We start from the raw sequence: 14,745 nt of genomic DNA, 5'->3' as shown, positions 1-14,745 counted from the left end.
TAATGTTTTATATGCATTATTTGTAATCCTTGGAATTCTGATATCTTGCCAAGCATACTGTACATGAAATATCAAGATCAATTAGACCAAAAACATACTTTTGAAACAACATTTCCAATGCTATTCTCTTTTCAAAGATTCTGGATACTTTTAACTCACCTTCTACAAACTTTCGAATGTTCTGTGCAAGAATTCGGACACTACTTGGCAGATTCCAAGGATCCTGCTTAATATGAAGTCGTAACCGCTTTGGACAACTTAATTTAGGCTCCATTTCCTGTTGAAATTCTACAGAGAACATGAAACAGAAAGAGCGACAGCTTGAAAACTCACATCTGGATGTAGGCAATATAACTGTGCTAAGATTTTTTATCATCGTCACTCCATAGCTCAGACAAAGGAAGAAATAGCTGCTATTTGTAGCGTTTATATATACAATTTCTTTCACCTACCATATCAGTAACAGTTGTGACATTAACCAAGCCAAGGCGAAATAATAGGGGACCTTCAGGAAAGGAAAAGCTATATATATATATATATATATATATATATATATATATATATATGTATAAATATATATATATATATATATATATATCTTCATTGAAATATGAAACTATCTTTTAATTTGGTTAAAGAATGCCTAAAGAGGAAATGCAGCCATAGATTCCTGTTCAGTGTTATGAATACCCATTTCAGCGCCTCATTAAATATAGTTGTCTAGCACATATTATTTTAGAGCTGAGTCCAGACTTTCCACACTCTACACAACCCTTGCTTCTCCCAGGGTGCTGCAACTAAAGCCTGAAAGCCAGGAGAACCCAACTGGCCAGTAATTGTCTTGATCCATCAATTAGTGAGTGTAGTTATTTCTGTAATATAAAATTGTATATATATATATATATATATATATATATATATATATATATTATACACATTGGCTAAATGGTTAGCACTTCCGCTTGGCAGTACTAGGGTCATTGGTTTGGATCCCAACCATGGCACCACCTCCCTGGAGTTTGCATGCTCTCCCTGTGCCTGCATGGATTTCCTCCCACACTCCAAAGACATGCTGATAGGTTAATTGGATCCTGTCTAAATCAGCCCTAGTATATATGAATGTGAATTAGGGACCTTAGATTGTATAAATAAATAAAGTATATCACCAGATGTACCTTGCAGGCCTCGTCCCGGTGTAAAGTATTTTGTTTGCTCAAATGCTCTTGCAACAGCTGGACCTCTTAGAAGATTAGTAATTGATTCCACCTGGCAAGAAATAAAAATGTACATTATTTATCATCTTAAAAGTAAACCATATATTTATTGTTTGTTAGATAAAATAAATTATAAGAAAACTACTTCATATTTTTTCAATTTGACATTTCAATTGAACTTACTTAATTTACCCAACACATTCCTTAGGCTTATGACTTTATGGACTGTGATAGGCTGTTTACAGACATGTATATGTGCATGTGCTCCAATAGGCTATATCAGGTAGAGATTGATGTGTGTATACAAAAGTCCTTGTGTATACATGCGTATGCAAATGAGCATACAGCTCATGATGCAGAATTTTTTGTTATATGACCAGATACGGTTGTGTGCACGAACTCTTACAAGCCTGTGGCTTGTCATTCAACCCTTGACAACACCTAGTCCTGCCTAGTGATTTCTGGATTGGCAGCACTGCTTCTTTTGATGAAACTCTGTCACTGTAAGCTGCAGTGACTGTAAGCTGCAGTGTCTGGGAAAGTGAAGCTTTCTAGGGACTTTCAGTCCAATCTGCTGGGGCTGTGAACAAGGGGCGGGATGCTTTTTTTTCATGTCAGGTTGCTTTACCTGCCATCATCTGCAGATCCAAGTTTATCCCTTTGATCTGCAGATGAATGAACAGAATGATACAAAAGTACAATATGTATCTTTCTGTAGTATCTGAGCAGTGTTATTTATAAATATATATTTTTTGACAGCTGAAGCTGCTGATCTTCTCTGCATACACATTAATCAGGCTTTGATTAATGAGAGCAGAATTGCTGTGTATTGGGAGGGGGGAGTAGGGCAGAAGGACTGGACATGCTACAAACATCCTGTGTACAATGATTACCTTTTTTTGGGAGTCCAACGTCCAATTCCCAAAATTAGCTAAAAGTGGGTATGGCAGGGTGTGTCCAGTTTGCTATTCCGTGTGGAAATGTGTCCCTCTTTTGAAATTTTGGGAGGCGTGTCTTAACCCAGACAATATTTTATCAGTAAACTATGTCAATAAATACTTGGATAAGTTGAAAAACATGTTGTGTGTTGTCTACAGAGAGTTATAAAAAATGTGCCTGTAGTACTTCACTTACCTGACTGAAAAGGTGTTCCAAACAGCTGTGTAATTTGTCTTGTTTCTCATGGGAAATTCTGACACTTAATGGCAGCTCATCCCCTGTGGTAGAAAGGAATTAGACACAATAAAATATGCAAAATTCTACTATGTCAGCCTGTGTTCCTGTTGGAATACAATGTTCATGTATTTTGTGCAACATCGGTTTCAGTACTCAGTAGAGAACCAGTAGATGGCAGTGTATATTAGTTTGTAGCTGAACTTTGTGATAAACTCTATGTCTTTTCTCTAAAATAAAAAGTTCCAGTGTCCTGTTTCTAGAGAAGCAGCATATAAACACATATGGACTGTGCACTGTCTGTTCTGTAGGGCTATATGCAGAATCTCTAACAGTTCCCTATATCTTGTTTACCACAGGATGTGTCCTTTCGCCTTCTGTTTGGCACTGACTCTTAAAGCACTGGAAGTGTCTCAATAACAAACCTAAATGATAATGTGCAAAGTGCAGTAACTCATAGCAATTTATTCTGTTTATGGAAGTCAAATATGTAAACAATCAATGCAGATTGGATCTACTTGGTTACAGCACTTTATGTTCTGTTCTTAGGCCGCATTCACACAGACATTTAACCAGGCTGTGAATGTCAGCGACAAGAATCTACTGGCTCCTGCGTCTGGTATTGACAGCTGTGTGCAGATAGCTTTGGCTGCCGAGCCTATACAATGCAGCAAAAGGTTGTAGAGGCTTTCCAAGATGCACAGCCAGTGGTGATCATGGCTGGGAGCACTTTCTGTATCGTGGATAAATATCTGTATGGCCATAGTTCAACTTAAGGATTAAAAGAGCAAAATAAGAGAAAAGTAAATAAAAGGTATTTGATAATAACCATACTATTCTTCACTTATTAACCACTTCCATACCGGGCACTTTTACCCTCTTCCTCCCCAGGCCATTTTTCAGGTTTCAGCACTCTCACACTTTGAATGGCAATTGCGCGGTCATACAACACTGTACCCAAACTAAAATTTTATCATTTTCTTCACACAACTAGAGCTTTCTTTTGGTGGTATTTAATCACCACTGGGGTTTTTATTTTTTGCTAAATTAACCAAAAAATGCCGAAAGTTTTGAAAAAAAAAATTCTTTGTTTCTGTTATAAAATTTGCAAATAAATAATTGTTCTTCATAAATTTAGGCCAAGATGTATTCTGCTACATGTCTTTGGTGAAAATAACCCAAATTAGGATGTATTATTTAGTTTGTAGGAAAGTTATAGAGTTCACAAACTATGGTATATATCTGAATATTGATCTCTTCTGAAGTACTGACAGCCAATTCAATTTCTTGAGGTCCAAAAATGTCAAAACAGTAGATATCGCCCAAATGACCCCTTTTTGTAAAGTAGAAAGTCCCACGTATTTCATAACAGGCATGGCGGGTTTTTTGGAGTTGAACAAACTGCGCATGCCTGAAAGGACGCCATATGGCATTCACCCGGAGGGACAATGTGTTTTGCCGGCCGCCATCTGGCTATAGGCCATGCGGGAACCGGTTAAGGTACCCTAAATTAATGTAATTTCGTTTTCTAAAGAACTATGAGGGATATTTACTAAAGCTGGAGAGTGTAAAACCTGCTGCAGCTCTGCATAGATACCAATCAGCTTCCTGGATTTATGGTCAAAGCTTAATGGAACAAGCTGAAGATAAAAGCTGATAGGCTACCATGCACATCTGCACCAGATTCTGAGTGAACCAGTTTTAATAAACCCCCCCCCCCCCCGTGTATCTCAAAAGACTGCCATTTTTTCATAAAATATTTGTTTTCACATTTTCTTTCATCCTTTATATATCTCAGTGTTACTGTTCATTCTACAGCCACCTATCTATGTGTACCTGCTCTACTATCAGTGACACATTATTCCCTTGTACTGTCTTCCTGATAATGGTGGGCCATGCCTGTGCAATGAATTTCTCAGCAACAGTGGTTTATGGAAAAGGATGACAATGCAGAATAGGAGACTGTTATCAGCCCATAACAGGAAGTGTCTGAACAAGAACATTTATGGCAGGATTTGTGGAATGAAAGCTGCAGATATGAAAAATTCAAAACATCGTTTGAAATGACATTAACAAGTTATAGCTTATAGGAAAATTGAGTGAATGGGTTTTGATCTTTTGATTATAATCAAGACTAATTAGTAAGTTGTATGTTTACTAATTAATAGTGGAAATATTATATAGGTTTGAAAATTAATGACACTATATTCACATACAAATAATCTTACCAGAGTCCATGTCATCGCTGTGCAGGTATGAACTACACTGGCTGCTGCACACACTGGTGAAGGAGGCAATGGAGTTTCTGTTGCTGTTACAGTCACTGCATAAAGCATACAATTACAGATTTTGGGTGATCAAACACTCCTCATCTAACCATCAGCAGCAATATCATACAAATAGAATGTACAGTTCTCCACTCCCACATAAGTAATGTTCACAACAAGGGCTTTCCTTGTAAAGCAAGATGTCCACAAAGATAGAAAACCCATTATGAGATTGAATGAATGACTAAAACTGTTCAAATCTCATCTGTGGCCAAAAGAAGCAATACATTTGAATGTTTGATTAAAGGATGTGTTCACTTTCTCAATCAGATGGGAAAAAATAAGCTGCTGTAAGCTAGAAGAAAGTTGAAATCAGGCTTAAGTTGGCTATACACTACAGAAATGTTGGCTAGTTCTTGATGAACCGGCTGAAATTTGCTATGTGATTGGCCCCATCAGCCCCCTCCCTTCCAACATAATTCATTCCAGGTGGAATATTTTCTACCAAACAGTGGTTGCATCCACCTGTAGTGGATGTTAGAATGCCCAAAGGCATAGTGATAGATTTGTCCATCCGCTCTACATAGCATGGATGAAGGAATCTGTTAGATTTTGTTTAAGCAACCTGTATATATAGGGTTCTTATACTATACAATATAGGGGATTTTCACCTGTAAGAATCTCGGTTGCTGATGGTATCATGACCTGAATCCTCCTGCTCATCCCCTGCAACATTGAAGCACACTCTCTTCCCATTCTTCTCTCCTCTCTCATTATCGCTGTCCACCGCTATTAATGTCTCTGTCTTACGGTCACATTTGGGAGAGCAAGTTATTGAAGACAATAATCTGTAAAAAAAAAATACATCACTCACCAACAAAATATTTGCAGACCAACAAACCCAATGTTTTAAATAACAGATCATTGCATGGTGTAACAATTATAAGGTAACATTAATATAGATGTACACATTTGCCAAAAAAGCTAAACTAGATTTACAGACAAATGTCTGAAACATCCTAAAACATTATAGAATTGTACAATAAGTCTATCTAAAGCTGAAACATAGAGCAGAAAATTGTTAAAACATTTTTTTTACTGTCTGAATGTCCAATTCTGGGAATTTCTATTACCTTCTATTTCAGAGACACAACAGGAAGTGAAAGGAAATCTATCCAACCACATAGATATTAAAGATGTGGACCTTCTCATTAGATACAGTATGTACTATTTAGGTGAATTATAGGATCTGACAGAATGCTGTAATAACATATTGAAAAGAGAATCAAACTAATAATAGCTCAAATCAAATACACTAACAAAAGCTGATTTCTGATGGAGTTTTCCAAGATGTACCATAGCACTTCCACCTTGACTTTGGTACTAAACATACTAGATAGTTAAGGCTAGGTTCAGACTAGTGTGGGTTAGGAATGTGCATAATCATGTGTGTTTCTTACTGAGATTATCTGTGCTTCAGTAGACATGCGAGGGTGCCATTAATTCCTAATTGTACCCCATGCATTGGCACAAGATTTTGGACTCCAATTTGCATGGTGCCACGGGACTGCATTGTGCCGAAGATTTAAAAGTGGTCGGGGACTTCTTTCCTTGATTTTCTTGCAGGTGCAGCAGCCCAATTAGATTAATGGGCTGCTGTACCCGTAAAGTATGAGTGCAAGCACTCCAAACTAATGTGATCCATGGCCAAAGCCTACTAAAGAAAAAAGAAAATTAATTCAGCACAAGGGACAATAGTTATGATGCAATGTGTCCCTTGTGATGCTGTTTCCTCCTTTAATAGAACCCCTCCTCCTCTGATTCCCCCAACCCCACCACCATAATCTGCCTTTCATTCATCCGCCCATCCTCCAGTCATAGATCACGATTCATTCATAAAAGCTATAGTACACCTCTTACAAATGGAAGAGCTGCGCAGAAACAGTGTGCATAGTCAGACACTCTTGATTGGTTGCCTGCCACAGCTTTCTTGGTTCCATTAACCCCTGCAGCAGCAGAATATTACAGTCAGGATGGGGGAGGGGGAATGGAAGGAGAATTATGTCTGCTAAAGGAGGAGACAGCAGCACAAAGGTCAATCATAAGTAATGTCCCTTGTGCTGATTCTATTTTTGTTTTTTGAGTAAACATAAGCGTTAAGGTGTAGGCCTGATTTATCATAGCATTTAAAAGAACTGCCTAATTTTCCATTGGCCCTGGTTCACACTATTCTAGGATGTGTTTTGAACTGCAGTGATTTAGAAGACATGTGAAATAAAATGATATACCATGGAGGATGTTCACATACAGTATATGCAGTTCAGCTGCAGTGCGATTTTGAAAAAGGGTCGTGTGAGCGATTGAGGTGCGATCCGATTTTGAGCTCTATAAACTTGAATTGAAAGTGCATGTGAAATGATTATGTGTCCAGATACAATGAGATTCCAATGTGTTTTTGACAAGTTTAGCCTGTGCGTGTGTGAGAGAAAGAGCACAAAATTTCAGCTGTATAAAAATTGTATGAAAAACACATTGGTATTTAGGCTGAACTGCAGGTGAATCGCACCGCAGCTGCCCACTAAATCGCATTTGAAAACTGACAGAATTTGCACTGCTTATGTCTGAACCAGGGGCGGACTGACAACTCATGGGGCCCCGGGCAATAGGGGATCATGGAGCCCCTGTGTCCTTGCCCAAACTCAAAAAAGCCTATGAAAAAGGTAGCAGGGGCATCTCATGGGGCCCCCTACTGACCCCGGGCCCTCAGGCAGTGCCCGAGTTTCCAAATAGTCAGTTCGCCCCTGGTCTGAACCTAGACTTAACAAACAGGCTCCAGGTATCATTTCACCAGTACAAATTTGAATGTGAATAAAATGTTTTAAATGGTTGATATACACATTAGTGGCAGTTGCTTTTTTTAGGTACTTTGGTAAGAGATGCTCATTTCTAAAGAAGTAATGGAAATATACAGGATTGTCTGAAAATGTGGTTCTTAAATACACATCACAATTACTGGATCTGTTAAGAAAAAGAAATGCAGGATGGTGGAACAGCCATTGTTAGTGAAGCTTTGTCACATTACCCCCCAGGGATCCTATCAACTAGCACCGGGAGAGTCAGGAAACCTGAAGAGGTCTGTGATTGACTCCCCAGAGTTCTAACAGACATATTCCAATAACTTGGCCTTGTTTAAAATCCCTTGTCATAGTGCAGAGGAGATTTTCTGTCAAATATAATTGCCCAAAGCGTTGGTATGAATATGTCTCTACATATTCTTGGTGAGGTTTTCACTTACAAGCTGACATATAATCTTTAATATTAACAACCAGAATTGTAAAAAGTCATCTAATAATCCCTTGCAGAAACCTCTTGATTTCACATTTATAAGGGCTTTGGATTTGCCATTCCATTCCTTGGAACTGTGAACAATAGGTGCTAAATCAACACTTCACGCCCTGACTGCAATAACCTCTGTTTTCCTGTTTTCCCTGTGCAGATCCTTTAACTAGATCCTTTGGGGGTTCAGATTTCCTTAACACAATTTGCTTCAGCCTAATTGCCAGAAGGGTATAACCTAAAATTAATTCAAAGCATCATGCATTCAGAATGTACACAGTCACTTAAACCTGAAGTTAGATCTACTTATATTTTGCCTTCCCTTGTTCCTTTTTTTAAATACTAATCACCACGCTAAAAAAAAATCTTTCTGTTTTCAAATCATACTTAATTTTGGCCCCAGTGACTAGGTCTCTTGTGTTTCTCCATGCAATGGAGGTAGATCATTACTGAAAACATAGCACGCAATCATGGGAGGGTGTCAGTCAGGAAGAGTGAGCGTTACTAGGGGGACTGCATTAACATGCAGACCACCCTAAGAAGCTCCTACATGTGAAGTTGAGCCTGACTTGAAATACAGAGATTGAAAGGAAAGGAGGGGGGGGGGGACAAAGTCCAGCAAGGCTTGGGAGAAAAGTGCTAGATGATGCTGGATGTCCTCCCGCCAGGAAATGAGGCATACTCTGCAACTTTTAATGCGCACTGTGTAAAGCTCGCAGTGTGTACTGAGATTAGGCTAAGCAGCTTCGGTACAGGAGAGGAGCTTATACAACTATGAATGTCTGAAGCCAAGACTGGAGTTCCGCTTTAAAAGAAAAATTGTAGCAGTTTTGGGTCAGTTTTTTTTTGCAATTTTTTAAGCTTATACCTTAACCTTATAGCCTGGTTTATACACTGGTTATATGTAAAGTGGAACCTTTCTTACCTTCACTCCAGCGCTGCAATGTTCTGCAGCTCCCCAAGGGTCACTGCCATCTTCAACCAGGAGGCTTCTGGGTACCAATCTCCAGTCACTTTAATTGTCCTGGCTGTGGTGACGTCCCTCCTATGCATGTGCAGGAGTTCAGTCAGCTCGGCATTGCTGAAATTGTGTACTGAGCTGCACAGCTCAGTGTATAGCGGTGGGCAGGTAAGTAAGAAACTTTAATGCAGAAAAGATTGCAGGGCAGACTGACAACTCTTGGGGCCCTGGGCAATAGGGGATCATGGGGCCCCTGTGTCCTTGGCCAAACTCAAAAAAGCCTATGAAAAAGGTACCAGGGGCATCTTATGGGGCCCCCTACTGACCCCGAGCCCTCGGGCAATGCCTGAGTTTCCAAATGGTCAGTACGCCCCTGAGTATGTCTCTTCTGCATTCAAAATCCTGCCTCTCCACAATTTTTCTTTTTTACTTAAAGTTCCACTTTAACCTGTAACCTTAAGTGTTTGAGCATACCACATATGACCCCCCCCCCTCAAACTCTAATAACTTCGGGCATGTGTGGTATGCTATACTATTCCTCCTCCCTTGCAGCTCCCAGGCTGCATTTACTGGTGAATCCCACCTGTCATTTTGCAGCCAAGACTTGCTTTGTATTACAGCAGAGGCTCTTCCTATTCTTGTATACAGTGACACTCCCAGAACAGTGTATGCATAGATCAATGAGAAGTACAAAGTAGCAATGTTATAATTTCTACATTGTAGTTACTCTGCTCTAGTCACAGCGGATCAAGGGGTTATCTTAGACCTTCATATGTTCTCAACCAGACTGGATAACTGTGTGTGCTCTCCAGCGCTCCAGGAAATAAATTGCCAAAGGGAGGCCAAGGGGACCAGGACAGGAGTGGCCTAAAGATAATGTTTCAGGGATGCAGCCCTCCTCAGACGGGGGAAATCAACCACTGGAAAAAGAGCAGACAGGTGGCGCAAACGCCTAGTGCATTATCCAATATTTATTCAACGGTGCCAGTAGCTCTGAGGAAAGGGATTCATCCCCGAAACGCGTCAGTCATCTGACCACACTGACAGTAGGAACACCTTGCCCGTTGTTGCAGCCATCTCCATTATACAAAAGCTTTTTATACATGCTATGTCTGTGAGTATGTTTTTGTCTTTTACACCGTTGAATAAATCTTGGATAATGCACTAGGTCAGTGGTTCTCAACCTTTCTAATGCCGCGACCCCTTAATACAGTTCCTCATGTTGTGGTGACCCCCAACCATAAAATAATTTTCGTTGCTACTTCATAACTGTAATTTTGCAGTGGGGGGAGGAATAGCGCCCCATCGTTGGCGTCAGTGGGGGGAGGAATAGCGCCCCATCGTTGGCGTCAGTGGGGGGAGGAATAGTGCCCCATCGTTGGCGTCAGTGGGGGGAGGAATAGTGCCCCATCGTTGGCGTCAGTGGGGGGAGGAATAGTGCCCCATCGTTGGCGTCAGTGGGGGGAGGAATAGTGCCCCATCGTTGGCGTCAGTGGGGGGAGGAATAGTGCCCCATCGTTGGCGTCAGTGGGGGGAGGAATAGTGCCCCATCGTTGGCGTCAGTGGGGGGAGGAATAGTGCCCCATCGTTGGCGTCAGTGGGGGGAGGAATAGTGCCCCATCGTTGGCGTCAGTGGGGGGAGGAATAGTGCCCCATCGTTGGCGTCAGTGGGGGGAGGAATAGTGCCCCATCGTTGGCGTCAGTGGGGGGAGGAATAGTGCCCCATCGTTGGCGTCAGTGGGGGGAGGAATAGTGCCCCATCGTTGGCGTCAGTGGGGGGAGGAATAGTGCCCCATCGTTGGCGTCAGTGGGGGGAGGAATAGTGCCCCATCGTTGGCGTCAGTGGGGGGAGGAATAGTGCCCCATCGTTGGCGTCAGTGGGGGGAGGAATAGTGCCCCATCGTTGGCGTCAGTGGGGGGAGGAATAGTGCCCCATCGTTGGCGTCAGTGGGGGGAGGAATAGTGCCCCATCGTTGGCGTCAGTGGGGGGAGGAATAGTGCCCCATCGTTGGCGTCAGTGGGGGGAGGAATAGTGCCCCATCGTTGGCGTCAGTGGGGGGAGGAATAGTGCCCCATCGTTGGCGTCAGTGGGGGGAGGAATAGTGCCCCATCGTTGGCGTCAGTGGGGGGAGGAATAGTGCCCCATCGTTGGCGTCAGTGGGGGGAGGAATAGTGCCCCATCGTTGGCGTCAGTGGGGGGAGGAATAGTGCCCCATCGTTGGCGTCAGTGGGGGGAGGAATAGTGCCCCATCGTTGGCGTCAGTGGGGGGAGGAATAGTGCCCCATCGTTGGCGTCAGTGGGGGGAGGAATAGTGCCCCATCGTTGGCGTCAGTGGGGGGAGGAATAGTGCCCCATCGTTGGCGTCAGTGGGGGGAGGAATAGTGCCCCATCGTTGGCGTCAGTGGGGGGAGGAATAGTGCCCCATCGTTGGCGTCAGTGGGGGGAGGAATAGTGCCCCATCGTTGGCGTCAGTGGGGGGAGGAATAGTGCCCCATCGTTGGCGTCAGTGGGGGGAGGAATAGTGCCCCATCGTTGGCGTCAGTGGGGGGAGGAATAGTGCCCCATCGTTGGCGTCAGTGGGGGGAGGAATAGTGCCCCATCGTTGGCGTCAGTGGGGGGAGGAATAGTGCCCCATCGTTGGCGTCAGTGGGGGGAGGAATAGTGCCCCATCGTTGGCGTCAGTGGGGGGAGGAATAGTGCCCCATCGTTGGCGTCAGTGGGGGGAGGAATAGTGCCCCATCGTTGGCGTCAGTGGGGGGAGGAATAGTGCCCCATCGTTGGCGTCAGTGGGGGGAGGAATAGTGCCCCATCGTTGGCGTCAGTGGGGGGAGGAATAGTGCCCCATCGTTGGCGTCAGTGGGGGGAGGAATAGTGCCCCATCGTTGGCGTCAGTGGGGGGAGGAATAGTGCCCCATCGTTGGCGTCAGTGGGGGGAGGAATAGTGCCCCATCGTTGGCGTCAGTGGGGGGAGGAATAGTGCCCCATCGTTGGCGTCAGTGGGGGGAGGAATAGTGCCCCATCGTTGGCGTCAGTGGGGGGAGGAATAGTGCCCCATCGTTGGCGTCAGTGGGGGGAGGAATAGTGCCCCATCGTTGGCGTCAGTGGGGGGAGGAATAGTGCCCCATCGTTGGCGTCAGTGGGGGGAGGAATAGTGCCCCATCGTTGGCGTCAGTGGGGGGAGGAATAGTGCCCCATCGTTGGCGTCAGTGGGGGGAGGAATAGTGCCCCATCGTTGGCGTCAGTGGGGGGAGGAATAGTGCCCCATCGTTGGCGTCAGTGGGGGGAGGAATAGTGCCCCATCGTTGGCGTCAGTGGGGGGAGGAATAGTGCCCCATCGTTGGCGTCAGTGGGGGGAGGAATAGTGCCCCATCGTTGGCGTCAGTGGGGGGAGGAATAGTGCCCCATCGTTGGCGTCAGTGGGGGGAGGAATAGTGCCCCATCGTTGGCGTCAGTGGGGGGAGGAATAGTGCCCCATCGTTGGCGTCAGTGGGGGGAGGAATAGTGCCCCATCGTTGGCGTCAGTGGGGGGAGGAATAGTGCCCCATCGTTGGCGTCAGTGGGGGGAGGAATAGTGCCCCATCGTTGGCGTCAGTGGGGGGAGGAATAGTGCCCCATCGTTGGCGTCAGTGGGGGGAGGAATAGTGCCCCATCGTTGGCGTCAGTGGGGGGAGGAATAGTGCCCCATCGTTGGCGTCAGTGGGGGGAGGAATAGTGCCCCATCGTTGGCGTCAGTGGGGGGAGGAATAGTGCCCCATCGTTGGCGTCAGTGGGGGGAGGAATAGTGCCCCATCGTTGGCGTCAGTGGGGGGAGGAATAGTGCCCCATCGTTGGCGTCAGTGGGGGGAGGAATAGTGCCCCATCGTTGGCGTCAGTGGGGGGAGGAATAGTGCCCCATCGTTGGCGTCAGTGGGGGGAGGAATAGTGCCCCATCGTTGGCGTCAGTGGGGGGAGGAATAGTGCCCCATCGTTGGCGTCAGTGGGGGGAGGAATAGTGCCCCATCGTTGGCGTCAGTGGGGGGAGGAATAGTGCCCCATCGTTGGCGTCAGTGGGGGGAGGAATAGTGCCCCATCGTTGGCGTCAGTGGGGGGAGGAATAGTGCCCCATCGTTGGCGTCAGTGGGGGGAGGAATAGTGCCCCATCGTTGGCGTCAGTGGGGGGAGGAATAGTGCCCCATCGTTGGCGTCAGTGGGGGGAGGAATAGTGCCCCATCGTTGGCGTCAGTGGGGGGAGGAATAGTGCCCCATCGTTGGTGTCAGTGGGGGGAGGAATAGTGCCCCATCGTTGGTGTCAGTGGGGGGAGGAATAGTGCCCCATCGTTGGTGTCAGTGGGGGGAGGAATAGTGCCCCATCGTTGGTGTCAGTGGGGGGAGGAATAGTGCCCCATCGTTGGTGTCAGTGAGGGGAGGAATAGTGCCCCATCGTTGGTGTCAGTGAGGGGAGGAATAGTGCCCCATCGTTGGTGTCAGTGAGGGGAGGAATAGTGCCCCATCGTTGGTGTCAGTGAGGGGAGGAATAGTGCCCCATCGTTGGTGTCAGTGGGGGGAGGAATAGTGCCCCATCGTTGGTGTCAGTGGGGGGAGGAATAGTGCCCCATCGTTGGTGTCAGTGGGGGGAGGAATAGTGCCCCATCGTTGGTGTCAGTGAGGGGAGGAATAGTGCCTCATCGTTGGTGTCAGTGAGGGGAGGAATAGTGTCTCATCGTTGGTGTCAGTGAGGGGAGGAATAGTGTCTCATCGTTGGTGTCAGTGGGGGGAGGAATAGTGTCTCATCGTTGGTGTCAGTGGGGGGAGGAATAGTGCCCCATCGTTGGTGTCAGTGGGGGGAGGAATAGTGCCCCATCGTTGGTGTCAGTGGGGGGAGGAATAGTGCCCCATCGTTGGTGTCAGTGGGGGGAGGAATAGTGCCCCATCGTTGGTGTCAGTGAGGGGAGGAATAGTGCCCCATCGTTGGTGTCAGTGAGGGGAGGAATAGTGCACCATTGTTGGTGTCAGTGAGGGGAGGAATAGTGCCCCATCGTTGGTGTCAGTGGGGGGAGGAATAGTGCCCCATCGTTGGTGTCAGTGGGGGGAGGAATAGTGCCTCATCGTTGGTGTCAGTGGGGGGAGGAATAGTGCCTCATCGTTGGTGTCAGTGGGGGGAGGAATAGTGCCCCATCGTTGGTATTAGTGACACAAATGATGGGGCACTATCCCTTCCACTGACACCAATGATACTTACCTTGCTGACTCCTGCTCCAGCCTGGGCTCGCTCTCTCCGTCTCCCATCTACAGGCAGCATACCTGGCTGCAGCAGCAAAATTTGCACTTACCTGTCAGCTGTCTTCCTTCTCTGGCCTCTCTCTTCACTCGTTCCTGCAGCTCCCTTGATCTTCTTCGATCTCCGAGCGCTGCCGCTCGGCCCCTCCTCTCCAAGCTCCACCTTCTCGCCGGTGATTGGCCGCCTGTGTGCCTCTCCTGAGCTACAGTTCCGGTGGCCAATCAGCGGCGAGGAGGCGGTGACAGGGGCAGCATATCATCCCGCCCACACATCGCCGGAGACAGCAGCGGTGTCTCGGTTCCTAAGACCATCGGAAATATGTGTTTTCCGATGGTCTTAGGCGACCCCTGGGAAATGGTCGTTTGACCCCCAAAGGGGTCGCGACCCCCAGGTTGAGAACCGCTGCACTAGGTGTTTGCGCCACCTGTCTGCCCTTTCTTCATATGTTCTCAGTTAACAACTTCCGTGCCACCCTATAGGAGAAATACTGCTACAGTGAGGCATGGGTGCACAAAATCACATATATATACACATGG

At 46.1% G+C, this 14,745-nt stretch overlaps 1 protein-coding gene across 1 annotated transcript in view; it reads right to left on the bottom strand.

Annotated features, from left to right (window-relative positions):
- The window catches only part of PREX2 (phosphatidylinositol-3,4,5-trisphosphate dependent Rac exchange factor 2), a 369,719-nt gene that overhangs the window by 114,571 nt on the left and 240,403 nt on the right, over positions 1-14,745 (bottom strand). The window contains exons 26-30 of the mRNA XM_089654281.1: positions 5,326-5,502; positions 4,616-4,710; positions 2,349-2,431; positions 1,176-1,266; positions 160-288 (exon numbers count right to left, since the gene is read on the bottom strand). Of these exons, the coding sequence (XP_089510407.1) occupies positions 160-288; positions 1,176-1,266; positions 2,349-2,431; positions 4,616-4,710; positions 5,326-5,502 (575 nt within the window). The remainder of the gene's footprint in view (positions 1-159; positions 289-1,175; positions 1,267-2,348; positions 2,432-4,615; positions 4,711-5,325; positions 5,503-14,745) is intronic.

Source organism: Staurois parvus, unplaced genomic scaffold (assembly GCF_062004578.1).
Source record: "Staurois parvus isolate SC_StPar_1 unplaced genomic scaffold, SC_StPar_1.0 ptg000748l, whole genome shotgun sequence".
Taxonomy (NCBI): domain Eukaryota; kingdom Metazoa; phylum Chordata; class Amphibia; order Anura; family Ranidae; genus Staurois; species Staurois parvus.
Note: the sequence above shows the minus strand (reverse complement) of the source record. Positions and strands in the feature narration are given on the sequence as shown.